At 40.8% G+C, this 15,689-nt stretch overlaps 1 protein-coding gene across 2 annotated transcripts; it reads left to right on the top strand.

The window, feature by feature from the left end:
• The first annotated feature begins 2,118 nt into the window (after positions 1–2,118).
• LOC149843914 (receptor-like protein 6) lies at positions 2,119–7,009 on the top strand. 2 transcript variants are annotated; one of them, XR_016430937.1, is made up of 3 exons: positions 2,119–5,257; positions 6,301–6,462; positions 6,551–7,009. XR_016430937.1 is itself a non-coding variant. In XM_090000159.1 (2 exons), the coding sequence occupies exons 1-2, from the start codon at positions 2,356–2,358 to the stop codon at positions 6,402–6,404; spliced, it is 3,006 nt and encodes a 1,001-aa protein (XP_089856285.1). In that variant the 5' UTR covers positions 2,119–2,355; the 3' UTR covers positions 6,405–7,009. The 2 variants fall into 2 exon arrangements, 1 of the variants encoding a protein (XP_089856285.1); XM_090000159.1 differs by having other exon boundaries at positions 6,301–7,009.
• Positions 7,010–15,689: the final 8,680 nt, after the last annotated feature.

Genomic DNA, 15,689 nt, shown 5'->3' with positions numbered 1-15,689 from the left:
CTCAAATAATTATAATTAGATAATGGTGAGTGAAATATCATCTAATCCATCAAATTGTACAAAATGCCAAATTTTGCTCCTGATTTGGACAGATCACTTTAGTGTTGATGTAGATTCTAAGAACCTTTTTTTTCTGTTAAGGATAGGCCAAATTAAGGAAAAACCGCTTATCACCAATCTCTGTGACAAATATCATGAGATTTGTAAAAATCTTGCGATAATATCTTGAGAAATTACTTGAAAGTTTAAAATGGAAATTTCTTGTGAGATTTTCAAACCGTGACAAATGTGGTGATATTTAAGGTTTTAGCGGATATTTATCGTGAAAACCCCCAAGATTTTTATTTTTAAATATATTTTATAAGAAAAATAAATTTTTTTTTTTTTAAATTTTTAGTGCCGAGATTTTGCTGAAAAAAAATGAAAGATTTATGAAAATTTTCAAAATCTCCCGACTTTTTTACTGCCCATATTTTGCCGTTTTAAACTTTTTGTCACTATGTCACCAACCCCACAATGGCTGGCCTCCGGTCCGTAAAACCCTTGATGTCCCCACACCACCGGGGAATACACCCACCTTCAACCTTTTAGCAAAAGATACCCCAAGTGAGTTTTGAAATCGTGACGTTCCATCAACTTAGTGACATTTATAAGTGGCTCCTACCAAGTCAGTGGAACCCATGTGGGCTAGATTCTTAGAACTATAATTAAAGATACCCCAAGTGAGTTTTGAGATTGTGACGTTCCATCAACTTAGTGACATTTATAAGTGGCTCCTACCAAGTCAGTGGAACCCATGTGGGCTAAATTGAGGGTGTTGACATTTGACCATATGAGAGTACATACCTGAGGCCAATTAATCTCTCTTCTTGGCAGCTAAACCGTTGGGAGAAAGCCGAATTATTCAGAGTGGGAGAGAGAGAGAGAGCGCAAAACCAGGATTAGCTTTTTGGTTTTGGTAGACAAATAAAGAAAATCACCACATTGACAAAACCTCAGGTCTTCCCTTCCCTGCTCACCAAAGAGCACACTAAAGTACGTTTGGTTGCATCTTATGTGATTTTATTAGATTTTAGAAAATAAATCTCATTTGAATAGTACCTCAAAAGTATAAAAAAAAATTAAAAAATTTAACACGTAAATAAATAATAAGAAAAAATAAGTTAGTACGGAACTCAAAAATAAAATTTAAAAAGTGAAGATTATAAAAGGTGAATATCACTTTCTATTATCTCATAAAAGGTAAATCTTTTTTGAACAATACTTTTATTTTTCAAAAATACAATCACTAAAGAATATGCATAGTGGGTTTAGGTCCCGTACTAGATGTTAAATATCAGAATTAGCTTTGAATTGATTGAGCCGTTGGTCAGGTTTCGAAAATATTAAAAACCACTTTGATCGAAAGTCAAAACACCTAATCCAATAATCTACAAAGCTAATAAAGGCTGGGTCTTTGTTGGCAGCCCAAGTCTGTGCGACTGAACCCAGGTCCAAGAGGGGCCAGATGGGCGGGCTCGCTAAGTCAAGGAGTGCTCACAGGGATTCGTACCGGTGTGGCTTTCACCATCACGAGTTCACGGCATCAACTGGGAACGAAGAAAGTGGGAATTTGATGATACAGTGACCAACCAACGCGTCTTCCTTCCACGCTGGGCCCCACTTTTGCACCCCTCCCCCCCCTTTTTTTTTCTTTTCTATGGTCATCGACCCACCGTAAATGCGACGACCTGCCGAGTTCAAAACTTGACCGAATTGCCTTCACCTACTGCAAATGGTTTCGATTTGGGTGTACCTCCATCAGGATCCGAGATATTTAGGAATAAGATTAGTGAAGCGTAAATTGATAAAATACATGAATAGCATTTTTATGTGGGTCCATTTTGGATCCGAATTAAATCCCACCCACTTATAGTGTTTGCGCGTAAAATGCTAGTTCATAACCAATTTTATTGGATCCAGTATCACCATATGAAATTAAGATCCGGCTTCAACTCTACCTTTTCCGCCTACCTAGGCCCTAGGGGATCGGATCTCTGTATGTGTGGAGCAAAAGTGCAAAAACGTCGACATTACCTTGCTGTGTATGCTGCGGACTGCGGAGGCTGCCACACACACGCCCAACGTTCTCTGGTTTCTGCGCCATCAGTTTGCTTCGTTTTTTCCACGGTCGGTCGTCGTCCTCATCAAAATTCCGTAGCAGCAAAGCAAGGGCAACAGTGTGTATTTTAGGAGAGAAGAGATTGAATCATTGAAGGAAAAAGGAAGAAATCGAGGGTTTCATTCACACATAATTAGTTATTTGATGCGTTGCGATGGCGTAGCAGTTTTGGTTTTGGGGAGGTTGGGAATTCGATGCGGTACCATCGGTTGCTATGGGCACCAAGCCGCGTGCTGTTCATCGTTGTCGTCGTCTTCTTGGTAGCGACGAAGGAGGCGCCATCAGCTTCCGTTTGGGCTCTGTGTCTCTCGAACCAGAGCTCGGCCTTGCTCCAATTCAAGAGGGGGCTGTCCTTCCAACAGCCCGATGGCCTCAGCTCCTGGCGCAACGGCACCGACTGCTGCGCCTGGGAAGGCGTCACCTGCGACAACGCCCCCGCCAGCTTCGTGGTGGCGCTCCAGCTCAGCGGCGTCACCGCCGCCGCCTCCCGGATTCTGCCGAATTTCAGCCGCATCGACGGTTCCCTCTTCGAGCTCAGTCGGCTCCGCCTCCTCGATCTCAGCTACAATCGGTTCGACGGGAAGATCCCTTCCAGGTTAGCGGAACTCAGGGACCTCACAAGTCTCAACCTCTCCAACGCCGGCTTCTCCGGCCAGATCCCCGCGGCGATTTCGCAGATGACATGGTTGGTCTCCCTCGACCTCTCTGTTTCCTACCTCAATTCCCCTTCCCTAACGCTCGAGGACCCTAATTTCGTCGCTCTGGTGAAGAATTTGAGCAATTTGAAGTCCCTCCACCTCGACGGCGTCAACATCTCCATGAGCGGGGCGGATTTCAGCTCCGCCGTTTCGTCGTCGCTGCCGAACCTCCACAACCTCAGCCTCTCCAGCTGCTTGCTCTCCGGGCCGATGAACGAGTCCATTCGCGGTCTCCGATCTCTCTTTCATCTCGATCTGAGTCGCAACAATCTAACGAAAGTTACACGATTCTTCGGAGAATTGACCTCGTTGCGATTTCTGGGGTTGAGCTCGTGCTCTCTGCAGGGGGTCTTCCCTCCCGGCATTTTCCGGCTGCCCCATTTGCATATTCTTGACATCTCCAACAATCCGAGTCTCAGCGGCTCCTTTCCGGACAGCATTGGAATGAGCGAGCTTCGGATTCTGAGTATTTCTTCCACCGATCTAAGCGGAAGCCTTCCACAGTCGATCGGCAACCTCACATGGCTTACGGAGTTGAAGTTGGGCAGCTGCAATTTCACAGGTTCGATACCTTCATCGCTCTCAAATCTCACCCACTTGCAGATCGTAGACATGTCGTTCAACAGCTTCAGCGGCCCGATTCCAGCACTTCGTGCATGTGGGATCATGCAGATCGATCTCTCTTCGAATAATTTGACAGGCCTCATACCTGAATCCTTTGGTGAGCTTGACAACCTGACCACACTGAACCTCAAGAACAACCTTCTAAGTGGACGGATACCTTCACGTCTTCTAAACCTTCCCTCCCTGAGGACAGTAGACCTCAGCCAGAACAACTTGACAGGTTCCATCTCCAATGTCAGTATTGCACTTTCTTTGTTAGAGACTCTTGATCTCAGCTACAATTCACTGAGCGGAGAGATTCCCTCTAGCATAAGTAGGCTGTATCAGCTCAAGGTTATTGCGCTTTCCTCAAACAATTTGAGGGGTAACATCGATATCTTTCTGTTCATGAGCTTGAAGAACCTTTCCAGCTTAGACCTTTCAGATAACAGGCTAATCGTAGAGTCATTCCGTTCTAGCAATTGGGACAACCTTGCTCAGCTTACCACTATAAGGTTGAGTTCCTGCAACATCAGCAGATTCCCTGAATGGATCCGCACACAAACGAAGCTTGGCATTCTGGAGCTCGGCCACAATGGCATAATTGGGAAGGTTCCAGAATGGCTCTGGGGTGTTGGGAGCCTCTCATACTTGAATCTATCTCATAACATGTTAAGCAGCTTGGAGGAGCCGGTGGATATCAGTAACATGAGATCTTTGTTGATGCTGGATTTGCACTCCAACTTTTTAGCCGGTGATCTTCCTCCATTTCCTACCTCAGCAATCTTCTTGGATTTCTCATCCAACAGGTTTACGTCAAAAATCCCCCCAAACAACAGTACCTCCCTCTTATACTTGTCAATCTCAAACAATAACATCACTGGAGTAATCCCACATTCTCTCTGCAATCTTGCACTAATTGTTCTTGACCTGTCCAATAATAATCTAGAAGGGGCAATACCTGATTGCCTTACTAATTCAAGTGAATTGTCTGTGTTGAACCTGCGCAAAAACCGACTTACAGGCCATATCCCTGATGTGTTCAACACTGGCAGCAGTATAAGGACTCTTAACTTGGACAGCAATCAGCTCACAGGGAAAATTCCAAGATCCCTATGTAATTGCAGTAGCATGGAGGTTTTGGATTTGAGCAACAATGTGTTGACTGATGAATTTCCCTCTTGGTTAGGGTGCTTGACGCAATTACGAGTGCTAGCCTTGCGTTCAAATCGTTTTAATGGTTCGGTTGCTCCCCTTGGGTCTGAGAATCCATTCCCTGTGCTACAAATCATCGATATCTCTTGCAACAACTTATCTGGGATTCTCCAGCCTAAATTGTTTAAATTGTTCAAGGCTATGATGAAGAGAGGATCAATGGATAAAGCAAAGCGTGTGGGTTTTCGATTTTTGAGTAATGTCTACTATGATGATTCAGTGGTAGTGACAATCAAAGGGGTGAATTTTCAGATAACGAAGATAATGACTATTCTGACCTCCATTGATCTGTCAAATAATACTTTTTCAGGTGAAATTCCAGAAGAGATAGGGACACTAGAAAGCCTTTTGGTGCTGAACATCTCTAGGAACCATCTAGGTGGTTCAATTCCAACGTCTCTAGGAAAATTGAGTCAACTTGAATCATTGGATCTTTCACATAACCACTTATATTGGAACATACCGGTTGAGCTAACAAAACTCACATTTCTTTCAGTGTTGAACCTGGCATTCAATAATCTCCAAGGGAACATACCTTGGAGTACTCAGTTCTCTACATTTGATGCTGCGTCATTTGAAGGTAACCCTGGGCTTTGTGGGCCACCATTAAAAAAAAATTGCACAGATTCTGGTAGTCTTGATATACCTCACACCGACATTGCTAATCAAGGAGTCCAAGAGCTGGAAGTGGAATATGTAGCATCTGGGTTGGGTTTTGGAGCAGGAATTGCTCTATTTGCTATGTCTGTTTTGTTTATAAAGAAACAGAGAAAATGGTACTTTGATCATGTGGACAGAATGGTAGTAGCATTGCTCTTTGTGCCCATTGATTGGTTCTGTAGTCGTAGAATGATCAAGAATGAGGGAGCTGTGAAGGGTGATGATTTTGATGACAATGATGAAGATGATGATGAAAGAGGGAAAAATTTAGGAATAGCCAATGACTGTAGTCGGCATTTTTGTGTCTTCTGCACACAATTGGGGCATGGTGCAACCAGGGCAGTTCATAAAGAATGTTGTTGCATTGCTAATGACAGTGTGCTTATTCATCCTCCTTAAAGCACAAACTGTTCTCTGGTTATTTGGAGTTCTGCATATACCTAAGGATACCTGTGGGCTGTAAGGACAGTTTGAAGTGGACATACATAGGCCTAAAGATACACGTGGGCTGTAAGGGCAGTTTGGTCATACATAGAACTGGAAGCACTTGCAAGTTTGCTTTGGATTTTTTGTATTGAAGAGGGATAAAGTTGTGGAACTGAAGTGATGCTTGAGCCAGTGACCACCATTCACCTAATGATTGAGCAATACATGGATCTTGGCAAGCACCACCATCTGCCTCAAAGATGGATTTTGATTCCTTTATGATCAGATTAACAAGTCCATGAAATCTTATTTTTATATGCATTTTTTACTCCATGACAGGAAACATAATAAGGCAGTGTATCATAAAAATTTCCCGCTTGTTTAAGGCAGGAAATTGCCTATTGTGTACGTTCAGGTTCAGGTACGCCCAAACTACAGGCGTGCCTGATAGACAATTGTATTCTCCTTTGCTTTGGACATCCATGCATTTTCAAATTTGTACATGATCTATAATCCATTTGACATTTGTACATTTAGTCCTTGCAGGACTGTATCTGTTGTCAAAGCAAGAAGTATCAGATTGCCAGGGGACATATTCACTTCATGAATCTTGCCCATGGTTACTTTGTATCTTTGATTAGGGGATGCATGCTTCTGCCATGTGATGGGTGTGCTCTGTAGTCTTCAAAGGTTCCAAATGTAAGTGTTCTACAGCTCCCTAATTTTTTTAAACTTTTGCTTTGCTTTGGATGGTTGATTGGTGTTGTTTCTATGAAACAATCTACAGAACAACGTATCTGCTCTTTGACAAGGTAGAACTGTATCACTCTTTAGTATTGTACAAAATCTCACCAAAGGAAAAAAGAAAAGCACAGGCCCCCATACCTACAACCACGTGCACGCATCTGCATGTGTGTGAGCACAACCAATCGTGCATACAGAGGAAAGCAAGTAAATCAAGTCAGCCATTCCATTGTCTCTAGTATTGTGGGACTAACTGAAGTAACTCACTACCAAATTAACTGATAAAAGAGTGCTCTATGTGTTCGTTTCAGGCTAGGCCTATCTCCTTTCTGGGATCTCATTTCATTGTTGCTAAGACAACTATAAGACTTGCAATGTTGAAGATAAGCTAAGTGCATGTAGCTCATTTTCATTTATGTCACTACTGATGTTATAAAATACTGCATATTACTCTTCTTTTTCAATTTATCTTACAGGTTAGGGATCTTTATTATTGTTTCAATATGCTGTAATTCAATGGCTCTCTGAAATTTGTTGACCAATTAACATTCATTCACTTACTCCTAGGACCATACAGTAATCTCAAATGTAGAGTACAAATTGGAAGCTAGATATGAATGCTTACATGCAAGTAAGCCAGCGATAAAGCTTAATATCACAATGTTGCCTTCTCTCCAACAAGACCTTTTCCCAAGGCTTGTATTCATTTCTTTGGTATAACTACTTGTTCCTGTAATGTCATACATGCTACTTCCATTTTATTTCACAATTGCATAGTGCACTTGAAGTAAAGCAAGAGCTTGTTATCTACTCTAACTGAAATTAAGCATAGAGAAGTTATCTGCCAAAAGTTGTGTAGAGGTTAACTTTGGGGTGCACATATATCTAATTCCTACTATTGCAAGAAAATGGGGAGAGAAAACTTAGGTGCAAAGTTGTCAGATTGTAGGCTCTATTCCCCTTTTTAAAAAGCATTTCCTTGTCTGCGTGAGATCCTTTGTAAGAATGCATCCATTCAATACACTTCTGGTGGACACCCTTGAAAAGATTTTAGTATAGGTAGCAAATATTTTCGAGATAATGTAAAATGGATAAAGTTCTCATCAGTTCCCAAGTAGTTGAGCACGACAACCATGGTGTTGAATTTGGTTGCAGAGGGCCTCTGTGACAGGCAAATCCTTTAAATAGTGCCCCACACATACTGCGTGGTCAGATGGCATAGCCAGTTAGAACTGCTGCAAGCTATGGGCTTAATAGGATGTTGTGTAGTGTATGTACAGTAGACAAGTGTGCGTAAGAAAGCATTTTATAAAACTAGGTGAAGCCAGCTGAGTGTATATACAGTAGATAAGTATGCAGAAGAAAGCATTTTGTAAAACTAGGTGAAGTCAGCTGAGTGTACATACAGTAGATAAGTATGTAGAAAGCATTTTATAAAACTAGGTGAAGTCAGCTGCATATGTAATGCTTGAGAGATTTGAGGCAAGAGAATCTGTCTGAGTGAACTGCTTTTGCTGTGTAGGAACCAACTCTCAGAGATGGTGATAGTTCACAAGGATCAGCTTTAGAAGAGTGGTCTAACATGACTGGTCCCTTGAGATTTGTTAGAGAAGTGATGAATCATTGGGAATCAGTTCTGTTCGTAGAGGACCATTTCATGTGTGTCCTGGCGTTCAAATTCAATTGGTTGCACTTTTATCTATCATAATGGATGATCACACTGCAGCCAATCTCCATAGCTGCCCACTCTGTTGTAACTATGTAACTCTTCTATCTTCCTTCTTGCCTCCAGCTATCCCCTTCCTCTCTTGAGCAGCTCCGAGTCCAAGTCACTCTTTGCTCAGGTTGCCTTTTTGGGGAAGCAAACTGAGGGCTTGCTAATTTCTTCAAGACCGAATGTTATGTACCTAAGCAATGTAGCCAAAAGCCCTTAGGGAGGCTAAGGTATGGTAGAAAAGGCTCTTAAGCCTTTGGTATCACAAAAAATTAGTTTGGTACTTTATTTTACTCTTGGGCGCAGTCTGAATAAATCCACAAGAAAATCCACAGTGATGCTGGAGATGGTTGTAGAAGTGTGCAGTTGCTTTTTATCAAGAATTAGGTATAGACAGCTCAAAAGTTTGAATATTCTATTCCATAAAAGGTAGTAGCCAAGAATATTTGAAGTGCTTAACCTAATGAGTATAGCTGATGGCTGAATTGCATCAAAGTTCTTTGTAAAAGGGGCCCTGTGTTTTGAGCAACCGAGACTGCATGTGAAGGTAGCCATGTAACTTTAATATCTACAGAAAAGAGGGGAATAATTTTGCTACAATAGCTTGTATCTACGATGATAGACGGACTAGGTATGACCAGATCCCGACCTGTACTGGATCCTATAGGATCAGGGTTTGATTACAAATAGTCCAATTAACTATCTGGGTTGGACCCATGAGGTCCAATTATTAAATGGTTCGGGTATGGTTTATGAAATTTTATACCAAACCCAGGTCTGACCCAAGTTCCCATTAAGATCCACAATTTTTCAATGTAAAAAACTTTAAAAATATTTTTCTATCAGGTATGGACCGAGTCTGGTTTATGTAATTCTTATTGGATCCGTGCATGGTTTTTCTTATGAAAAATCTGGTTGGACCTGAATCTGGATCCGATATCTGCAGTACTTAGTCAGATCCAGGTTTGGACCCCCACCTATTTTAGCAAAGGCCCAATCCGTTCACACCCCTAATCTACAATCTAGTTGAGATCTCATGCTACAAGTTTGGACTCAATCTGTCATTGTTTTTTAATAAATGCATAAAATAGTAAAAAATATTTTTTATTATTTTAATGGTTTTGACACGTCGCATTATGATTGAATTGTAATATTTTTTTTATCATTTTCTCACCGATACAGAATGATTCACTTGAGTATGGGTATCGGTCGATATAGCTGAATCGGTGGCCCAACGATATCGATACTGACAACATTACTTACACCTCAAGGCCGAGGCAATGCTTCAAGCCTCAAGGCACAGCAGAAAAGTGCACATGTATATAATGTGTGTGCATGCGTTGCTTTAAGATGTATGCCTCAATAAGAGGTGTGCACCTAAAGAAGAGGCATGCGCCTCAATTGCCAGTTCAAAATAACAGTCAAAACACTATCACACATGTTTGATTGTAGAATAAAAGTATGAAAATTAAAATGAAAAAGGATTGTACTTGTCATGAGCCTATTTCTTCAATAGGCGAGTGTGGCGCGATGATTCTTCCTTACCACCGCAAGCCTTCCTGTCGTTTTGTCACAGACATAAAATCTTTTGCAAACCCGTGATGGCACCAGACTGCCTAGTCTTTCCAGCCTAATGGTCAAAGGTTGCGCTCTAATACTTTTTCATGTGCTGAATCATTTTCATTGGCCTTGCACACCATCTCGTGCGTAACTGCCTAGTGGAAGCTGGTCAAGCGCATCTTTAAATGTGAATTTCATCTAGTCTATACCATTTAGTGCATAGTCGTTTTATACCAGCTATCACTTCTGAAAAGGAGCACAAACTTGCCTTAGTCTTACGTGCCATGAAGCGTATTGTGACTTCATCGCACGCTATAACCAAACTTCGCCACTGAAGTAATAAGACCTTGTGACCCCCAATCCGAACACCAGTTGATGATTGAATATCATAGCGAAGAGCACCACCTAGACTCATTCGTTGGTGTTTAAGCATTCACTTGCCTAGCTCTGAGTCACCATTACCCTGGAAGAATTAGCTATAACCCACACACACACCCGTGCTTCCAATCGTTACATGTGGGAACTCTTGCAAGCCGAGAAGTCCTTAACCAAATCTCCAAAGGCAACATCCTTTGATCCATTGGCACTGCTTAACCAAACAATGCTCCACATCTGTGCCACCACACAGTGATGTACTAATGACGATATCATTGCCTATCGTGTGTCGTGCTACCACTGCACGTGATCGATCAAGCTAACGCACACTGTGCGTTCCTACACTCGATGCATTTTTCACTCAGTAGAGCTTCACACTGCAACTGCTTCATTCTGAAGGTTCGGTCTGGGACATTCTTCCTCACCCAAACCATTGTCGGCCTTAACAATGTCGGTGCAGGTAAGAACACAGTCTTAATAGATATTTCAGTTTCCCTTTGTACTTATCTTTGGTTTACTTCTTTTCTTCACCCTACTTAACTTATTCTGGTTTTCATCCACCATCGTCGCAACTTTTAACATGTCAAGTCTTATTCCTTAGCGCGTCTTTGATCACTTAGACAGCGGTCTTCTGCTCAATCAACATCGAACATTCTTTGCTCGTGGGACTCCAGTGCAGTCGGGTCATCCTTGCCCACACGATAAACTTGTCATTTTAATGCTCATGGTTGGGGTGCCTTCCAACCTCAGCAAGGGCAATTTCAAGCCCTTCGTGGTCCTCATAGACAAGGATGACCACCAATGCGTGTCGCAGGGATATCAACTCCCTGAAAGCACAAACTTACAGTTTTCTAACGGTGCAAACTGGTCTTCAAGTGGAAGATACTTACTTGTGTATCACCCCAAAGCGGTCTTTCAAAGTGTCTTCTTCGACACTCATCCTCACAAGGGGAAACACGCCCAACGTTGCAACTTTCATCAAGAGTCAGCAAAATGTTATCTCAGGAACTAAACCAATGAGCCATAAAGAACAACTTTTTTTGCACATAATTCACAGAATAACTGTAGTCAATTAGGGACCTAAATAATGAGCATTCTGCTCAAGATGGGCACTCCGCTAATCCACAATCTTGGAAAAGAATATAGAAGTTTAGTTGAGTCTCACATACCCAAAGGTACAAATTCATCTAACCGAATTCAACATGTATTCTCTGCTTGCACAAGACAAACGTCACGCTCCACATGCGAGCCTAAAACACAACTGATAGGAATCTTTGGCTTATCCACATTTTCTTAGTCAACTAAACAACAACCTTATACTTCTGCTTATCATCGACAAGATGACTCATACCACCCTATTAATATATTGCTTATGTGGTTGGTCAATAACTTCAGCTGCATAAATTTGTATAACTAGGATAAACCATCATTGTTTTCTTTAGTGTCATACTCAATGAACAACAATGTCTCAGTGAATCTTTCTAACATGAATACAGTAATATCAATATTTAGCACCATTGATGTTTTAACTTGAATACAGTAAATACACAACAATATTTAGCCATCTTTCATACTGACCCACCATTAAAATTCATAAATCTAATTGATAATAATAAAACAACATGAATATAAACTTCAATTCATATTTGACATTAAACACGTGAGGAATCAATTAAAATATGATATTCTAGATTATTACAGACATGATAATATCAATATTCTCTTTTCTAACATGATAGAATTCATTAACATGCTCACAACAATCTGAATCAAGCAAAAGAACTATTCTACAAAAGTCGATTTTGCCTTTTTGAAACTAGTTTTCTTCAAAAGTGTTTTTCTCAAAATCAATTCTCCAAAACACCATTTTTAGTTTTTTAAAAAAAATCATGTAGATCCAATAACCATAGACGTTCTAGGTATAGATCACATGTAGCTCCAAGCTCTAGATCAAAAGTGGGTATGCTAATGCATCCTGAAATCGAACCCCATAAAAGTAAAACGTTTTTATCAAAAACGCATTTTTTGCAACGATACCACCACTTTTTTTTCATACGCACTTCTTTTTTAGTTGGTTTAGACCTTCACTAAGATAGTTGCAGGCTTCTAATGGAGGTTTGGACCACCATAAAGGTTGGGAGGAAGAAGGAGATGTGAAGATGAAGAAGGAAGAGATGCACCTCAACTAGAAGAGGTGACTTAAATAGATCCATAAGGGGGGGGGCTCCTCTCAAATTCCTAGAGATAGAATCTATCTCTAACAAACTTTGGTGGGCCCGAGGACGTCCCACCTAGAAGGCTCTTTATTGAGTCTTTAACTTAAAATAGAACTCCTTACTTAAAAGACTTTTAAAACCATCGATTTCTTAAGAGATTTTTTTTTCTAGAATTAATTTGTATTTTTAATTACATGTGGGGTCTACTAGGGGAGGCGCCCCACCCTTTCTAAAACCCCTATGATTTAACTAGAGTTCCTCTTTAATGAGGACTCTAGAAGGTAGAGTGGGCCTCACATCGAGATTCGAAACTATAAACCGGAACTAATTCAAGTTGGATTGAATTCAGGTACCAAACATCAATTTCATATTCAATACTTAAAACAAATATTCATATCCATAAATGAGGTCCAAATCAATATTGGATCCAAATGCTAAGGTTTAGACATGAATATGATTCAACTCAGATTCATAAAAGTCATTGGCCACTACTGAACCCCTGCGAGCCACAACGTAGGCTCATAGCACCTCGCTGGGTTGGGCATGATCCTTTGAGTCTCATCGGGACCTAGTTTGAGTCCAAAACATAGCCTGATCAATTTAAAATAACCAAATTTTGAACCTTCTTCAAATTAAAAAATCTAAATTAGAGGTTGGTTAATTTTAAAAATTATATATTTTGAATTAACATATACCAAATCTGATCTCCTACGAGATCTATGGCTCGTAACGGACCTAACTAAAGTCTTAGTTCAACTTAGACTCTCAAATTTTGCCTTAACTTAAACTGAATTTTGTTCGAATTTAAAAGTTAAAATAAAACAAATTCATAGGTATTACAAAGATAGTTATATTCACAAATATTGTCAAGTTTATAAATCTAATAGTTATTGAGATGTTACGACCTTCGGACGACGAACATATTTATCGGGCGAACATGAGCAAGTTCATTTGTGTGAAGGGTGCAAATGTCTTAAAAAAAGTCAGGAATCGACAAATTTGGACTTGGAGAGGAATTCTGCAAATTAGTAGGCATTTTAAAAAATGTGCCATTTTAAAATGACAATACTTCTTTTGGTCTTTGTGAAATTATTCAAATAGGATGATGGTGACAGTTAATGCGTGAATTTTCATGTTATTTCTTAGTTTGCTAATAGTGCAAACTTGTGGCTAACATATTAATGCCCACAAAATGCCATGGAAGTTAATAGCTCCACACACACACACAAGTTTGCAAGTATATGATGCATTGGGCCAGAAACGCCATTATCATTTTGCCTTCCAACTACTTTGGTTTATTTAACTGGTATTTAAGACCTAGTAAATTGGATTTAACGGTGCAACTGGTTTGATATGCCCATTACATTCAGTGGCCCTCATCAATGATGCTAGACGTCAGGCCAATCTCAGCTAGGCATGATGGATGGACCATAAGAACTGGTCCTCCCATGGATATTTGTTAAGCATTTGCCATTTGGCTGAGCGTGGGTGAGCCTCACTAAATCGGACCGCATGATATGAAAGTAGTGCTTGCATTCAAATACCCAGATAAAAAGAATATGCTCCTTTTGTGACATCATTTTATTTCCAAGAAACCATAAAAAAGTTTTCAAAGTGACATCATGTTATTGAGATCCAAACTCTTATAGATAAGCAAAGAAAATCCACCGCAAGCATTTCCAACCTCTCTCTCTCTCTCTCATTACTCCTTTAGCTTCTATGGGTCTGGATGGCAGTCCAAGCTTTGCCATCCATGGTGAAATCATGATGTTGGTGGTGGTTTCTCTATTCGCCCTCTTCCTCTTGGTCATCCTACTGCGCTTCTGCATTCGATCGACTAGAACAGCAGCCATGTCAGAGAGCTCTCACCATCTCCAGCATCAGTCTGCTCACTCGAGCCAATTCATCCAACCACACCCATACACAAGCAGTAAAAGCACCACACGTATCCACTACTGAGCCAGTTCAGTTTGGGTTTAACAAGCCTATGGCACAAAGGAGACTCGGTTATGATTTGAGAGTGCATACACCTACACTTACACATCTTATCTTGAGCTTGTCAAGTTTTGTCGATGCACCGAGTTGCATGGGCTCGATTGATGGATTAATTGGCGAATCTTGGACCAAGCTGGTTCATTGCTTCTTTTCTGGCAGTCTACATGACTCCTTGGATGGACAACGTTGAGTAATAGAAACTACCTTGTGTTTATTCCCATGGTTCAAATGTGTCCAGCAAGTTGGTTCTGATGCTCAGCTGATTGCTGAGCTAATCTAGGCAACGATGAACTGACTAAGATCCAGTTGGGGTTGTGATTATCTGTTGGTTCCAGTATGAGAGACATGGGAACACCAAGAAATTGTCCACAGAAATGGTTTGCTTATGGTATAGGATGAAACACTCCGATTAACTCATCTGTGACTGCCGGCAGTGAACTGATCTAGTGTGATCCTCGCGTTCAAGCACCACAACAACGTTCACGAGCTGGATGATGGTTTTAATCATGAAACGGGGGATAGGGTTCCCCCTGAGCAGCTTCTACATCTGCTAAGATTAAAATGACAGTAAGAATGTAAATAATTTGTATGTGACGTGTTAAGCAGCCTTGGAAATATGATGTGAACACGAGTCTTGGTGCTGTATGATTGATCTCTTGATGAACTTCGCTGAAAAGCAGAAGGAAAACAACAAAGGCGAGAGAGAGAGGGAGAGAGAGAGAGAGAGACGTCTACTGCTACTTTTTGTCTTCTTTCACTGGCTACTGTGGAAAAATGGGGCATATGCACATTGAAATATCGGACATTTTCATGCATGTCTCAAAGTTAAACGACTGTGGGGCCGTACTAGAATCTAATTTGGTACCGTAATATCTTGAATCATTGAAGGAACTGGACGCTCCCAAACAAATATTACTCCATACTGTCGATCTGTCATTCATTGAGATGCACCACACAAATGGCTCCTTTAAAAGGATCTTACAACTATAACATGAATATTAGCCCATTGACAGGTTCCTAGGTTGAGGCGAACAGCTGCCTATGAGCATCTTTCAATTGATGACAGTGGAAACTATGCTATGCCATGTGACGCTGTTAAGGAATATAACCAACAGAAAGTTAGGAATCTTCACGGAGCTTGTGCAATTGTAGGACAAATTACTGTCCATGAACAAATAACTTTTGCCAAATCATCCTTCTTCCAAAGCATAGATGCAAGGAGACCATAAATGTTAGGTTTTCGACAAGTGGGACCCTTCCACATCCATGTAGAAACCATTTCATTTATGGATAATACTCCAGAACAATAAGGAATCCGTGCA

Source organism: Nuphar pumila, chromosome 3 (assembly GCF_984573655.1).
Source record: "Nuphar pumila chromosome 3, dmNupPumi1.hap1.1, whole genome shotgun sequence".
Classification (NCBI taxonomy): domain Eukaryota; kingdom Viridiplantae; phylum Streptophyta; class Magnoliopsida; order Nymphaeales; family Nymphaeaceae; genus Nuphar; species Nuphar pumila.
This window is presented reverse-complemented; position numbering and strand designations above follow the sequence as displayed.